At 34.0% G+C, this 5000-nt stretch overlaps 1 protein-coding gene across 6 annotated transcripts in view; it reads left to right on the top strand.

Moving 5' to 3' along the window:
* LOC145297667 (unconventional myosin-XVIIIa-like) overlaps positions 1-5000 on the top strand; it is a 794600-nt gene that overhangs the window by 510694 nt on the left and 278906 nt on the right. For all 6 annotated transcript variants that reach the window (XM_080143864.1, XM_080143857.1, XM_080143848.1 and 3 more), the window contains one exon: positions 2087-2152. In XM_080143864.1, the coding sequence (XP_079999990.1) occupies positions 2087-2152 (66 nt within the window). The remainder of the gene's footprint in view (positions 1-2086; positions 2153-5000) is intronic.

Here is a 5000-nt window from a genome sequence, read left to right as displayed (position 1 = left end):
ACTACTAGTAGTGTGCAGCGCATACGACTACCTATATTAGACACTACCGGATAGTTAGCTCCGCTTACGCTTTATCTTATTGTAACTTTTTCAGTTAATATATCTTTCTTACACCTAATCTGTGTTCCGTGTTTTCCTCCCATGGTCTCAACCTTAGGTTCACATCAGAAAATGATGTTGGAGAAAAGTCTATGTGACAAAGATCTAGCGGAAAACATGCTGCATTGAATACAATGTCATTTGAGAAAAGTATACTATCTAACAAAGTTCCAGTAGTGAGCAAATTGTTTTACGCATTTATTTTCTTTTTTTGTCCCCTGATAAAAGAAGGATGGACCTGTAAATTCACCCTGGTCCATTCATACTTTTCTCAATAACTATGCCTTGGAATTTTTTGACATTTTGCTCAAACATTAAGCATGATATGAGTGAAAAAGTAACAGAACAGATTTTCTGGGAAAACTCCAATGCCCCCCCCCCCCCCCGATGCCTTTCGGGTTAAAATGGTTAAAATTGACACTTTGTGCTTATTAAAAAAAAATTTTGATGCCTTGGATTTTTATAAAATTTTTTGAAAAGTTGTAACTAACTGATTTCTATATAATTTTGTTTGTCTATACTTCGCGATAACTCTTGGATGTGCCCCAGGGGTTCTTTTAAGGCTAATAAAAACACTCCATTTTTGGGACTATTTTACCATATTTGTCAAATTTTCTGTGTATGTGCATTTAGCAGTTTTGCATGGTGCCAAACTCAAATTTAAATATCTTAAGGCCTTGAGAACTTTTGGGTCTAAATGGGGGTTGGGGGCAAATAATGGACAGTCATTTCTTTTTTTTGCATGGTGCAGAACTCAAATTTACGTATGTTAAGACCTAAAACTGCACTATTTGTTCATTTTCATCAGGATTCGATGTCCCTTGGGGAATTTTGGGCTAAATGAGGGGGGGGGAAAATGCTGAACTTAGTCATTTTTTTTAATGCTTTCTTCCCTGTGCACTCACAGGGCCCATGCATGCTTCACTTGTTTTTGTTTTTTATTCTTGTTGCCTTGAAAAAGTTTATTATTAGCTAAATGGATACAGTTGTCGATTATGGAATCTGCTATTTCTTGTCTATATCTTATTGGATATATTGTGTTCAATTACATGGTAATAGTGTTGAGAAAACATATGAACCCTTAATCCCTGCTCCCAGTTATGGGGAAAAAAACATCAACTTATGTTCAATTTACTGTATATAATTAAAACTTTACATAAGGTATTGCATTATAATACCTGAAAAGGGTTGATATAATATGACCAAATGATAAAACAGAATCCATGGTGCTTTTTAGGGATAAGTATCCAAAGGTTTTCAATCGTGACGCAAGCAATTACGATTACAAACGGAGAAAGTTGAATGGAGTTCTGACTTATAGTTATGCAAATAAAATAAAGTTCTTATACAGAATTCCCCTTATATTAAAAACCAAAAATAAGGATAAACGACAATATCGTACTGCATTTTGACATTAAATAACAGAATAGCAGTTGATGTGCTATAAAATGGACTAACCAACCAAATTTTAACTCGAAGAAGTTGAAAGACAAAACGTGTTGACTGTGGGTTTACTTTCAGCATTCTCATAACTTTTTTTTTTCTTGTTTTGTCCTGTAGTCCTCACATTTCATGAGCGATATTTCTGACAAATGGGGAAGAATTGCTGTTTTCTAAGCAGGAATCTATCCATCTAACACTTACTGTTGGCTAGTTTTTAGATCGAAGGAACATATATTTTTTTTAAATAGCTCCTTACATCAAGTGGTTTCATGCATTGTCTAGAGCAATTTCCTTGAAAAAAAAACAAAACAAGACAATTTTCAAAAACCGGAGTGATTTCCATTAAAAAAGAAAAAAAAAAAAAAGAAATCATAATATGCAATTTACACAAACATTTTTATTTTTTATTAATATTGCTACTATTTAAGCAAATATTGATATGATCGTTTTGTGACAACTATCATTCAAGTATTTATCCCCCTCCTCTTTTTTTCCCTCATTGTCTTTAATGTATTTTTTTTTTTTTTTTTTTTTAACTTTTCAGGCTATAAGACAATTTATTGACCATATGGATATTGATAAACTGAATTATCGAATTGGACTCAGTCAGGTAAGTCGTGTTTTTGTTTATTGTGGGACTTACAATTTGAGGAGTTGATTTTATTTAAACGTTAAAAAAAAAAAGTACAAAAAACCAAACAGAAAAATACATCACTTAGAATTTCTGCAGAGTGGCGGACCTGGAAGCAGAAAAGAAATAACTGGTATTTAAGTTCTTTTTTGTATTCAAGATATTTTTTCATAGTTTCCGTGTCTGTTAGTCTAAACTGAATAATCTGATTTATATTAATAATTCATGTACAGTGTGCCTTTATTTCGTTTGCATATCAGCCCCCAAATGATTTCTTATTGAGCAAAACTCTTAGTATTTTTAAAAGACCTATATCTAAATTTAAAAAACTTTTGTAATTTTTTAATATGTATATGTGTGTGTGTGTGTATATATATATATATATATATATATATATATATATATATGTGTGTGTGTGTGTGTGTATGTGTAATGTGTGTGTGTGTAATGTATGTGTATGTATTTGTGTGTTCACATACACATGTTCGTATAATGTGCATGCATGTCCGTGTAGTGCCGTGCGTGCACATGTATGTCCATGTGGTGTGTGCATGTGCACACATGTAGTATGCATGTGTGCACGCAACACTCATGTACGTGTATATGCACTCCAGTTTGTGCATGTATACAAGTATACATCCTTCATTAAATATTTACAAAAAAAAAAGAAGCAATTACCATTCTTTAATGTTTTCACTAATATTCTTAGTAAATGTCTGAATCAGTGAAGTTAATAAGAAAGAAAATGTCTCAACCTGGAAAGTTTAAAAAAATAAAAAGGAAAAGCATATAGATTGTATGGATTGTTATCAAAAGTATGAAGAGAAAAAAAACAAAAAATTTTGAAATGCAATGATCTTGACAACTTAGAAATAATGACATGTAAAAACATCAGGTGATTATCTTAGTGACGTCATTATGAGATGGTCTCATCGAGATACGAGGAAATTAGAGAAATCAGTTAGTTAAAGAGAGAGCCTGTCGACAGGTCATGATGGCTCTCTGAGGGGGAGCAGAAATAGTGATAGTCAGAACCAGCATGCAACTTTCCAATAGGGAAACTGCTTGGCCTTCGGGACAAGATCAAAGTGTAGTATCTGTTCTTCAGATGCTGCACTTCAATTTCTTGTTCTCTGTCAGTGGAGGAAAAATTCTTCACGACTGAGACAATTTTTATTTTTGTTCCTTTTCTCCTCGTTAAAAAACGACCCTGGTGTCTAACTCTGTCCCGTGGGGAGGCATTGTAAATAGGAACTTTCCAAGAGGGAAAAAACACTTTGGAATAAAAGGTTTCCGAAAATAAAACCCAATGCTGACAGGGCTTCCTAAGCAATTTTTAAAAGGCCAGAGTGCTCCTCCTTTAGGGGGCATGACACTTCCCACCTTCCTATCTTGTGTCAAATCCTTCCTGCAGTGGGAAAGAAGGAAATACCTACAATATCTAAAATTCTTTGTATTTTCTTAGTACCCTTCTGTACTTTTTTTCTCCATTCCTTTGATTTGTTGTGGCATATTTTATTTATCTTGCAACCTGCCGGAGGGACGGAACCCAGAGTTTAAAAAACTTAATTCGTAGGATCTTTCCTTTTTGTTGTATGGAGAATAGGTTTTTTTATGAACTATGTTGTATACTCTGTCAGCAGGAGGAGAATGGTGTGTTTAGAATACAAAAGAAGAATGCAGCATTCTGTCTGGCCAGTTTTTATGGTACCTTCATTTTCTGGTTGGTTAGTTTTTTAAGGTAGGGAAAGAAAATGCGTGAAGAGAAAAACAGGGTTTTTTATATACAGACTTGGGGATTAGCCAGTTGCAGGATTTTTCTGATTCAATACTTATATATGTACTAGCCTTGGTGCCTGGCGTTACTCGGATGTTTGGAGGGATCTTTTGAGCAAAAAAAAAAAACGTGGTAGTAAGCAAGCAGGCTCAAACCCGTGCTTTGCTGTTGCACCCATCACCAAACCGGAAGTGACAAAGGTTTAAATTAAGGCTAGTCAATCAAAAAGAGGGGACGACTTTCGAAAATATCGCCAAAAAAAGCAACCCATCCCTGTAGAAAAGTGCCCAGTTGAGGGTGAAGAAATTAATGTTTTTAGCCAATTTTTCGATATTTGTCGTCCGAAGCATCGAGCTTCAAAACAATACCGAACTCGTGAAAATCCATCGCCTCTGTCCAAAGTTTTAGGCAAACATACATACATACATACATTTAAACAGACAGGTGAGATTTATATCATAGATATATAATTTTAGTTAAATAAAGCATTTGTTTAATATTCTGATGTTTTTAAACCGTATAAAATTAATCAAAATAGAGGAAATTCGAAACTACATTAGCAATGGATAAAATATTTTTTTGATTTGATATGTATATTCATAATATTTTTTATATATTTTTAGGTTAATACTAGCAGGAGTATCCGGCGTTGCCCGGGTGTTTGGGGGTGTGTATGTAGAAGAGGGTGACCCTGTTTTAGTATTATAAAAAAAAAAAAAAAAACAATGTTAAGAAAAATTGGAAAAACCAATACAAAGCAAAACAGCGAACAAACGTAAAAAAAAAGGTGAAAAAGAGAAAAAAAGTTTAGGTAAAAAGACAGGCTCGAACTCGAAACATCGAGGCTAAGGCAGAAAAAAAAATACCCGACACGTTACCCCGACGCCAAAGAGACATACACTTAATAACGGATAAAATTAAACCTTTAAAAACAAAAAATTAAACCTTTGAAAAACGTTTTCTAGGGCAAACATGACGTCATTGTCGTAGTAGCAGGAGCAGAGAAAATGAAGAAACGACTTTTTCGGCACCCCTTCCTGTACAAAACTG

This window comes from Euprymna scolopes, chromosome 2 (assembly GCF_053919585.1).
Source record: "Euprymna scolopes isolate OS-2025 chromosome 2, ASM5391958v1, whole genome shotgun sequence".
Lineage (NCBI taxonomy): Eukaryota > Metazoa > Mollusca > Cephalopoda > Sepiida > Sepiolidae > Euprymna > Euprymna scolopes.
This window is presented reverse-complemented; position numbering and strand designations above follow the sequence as displayed.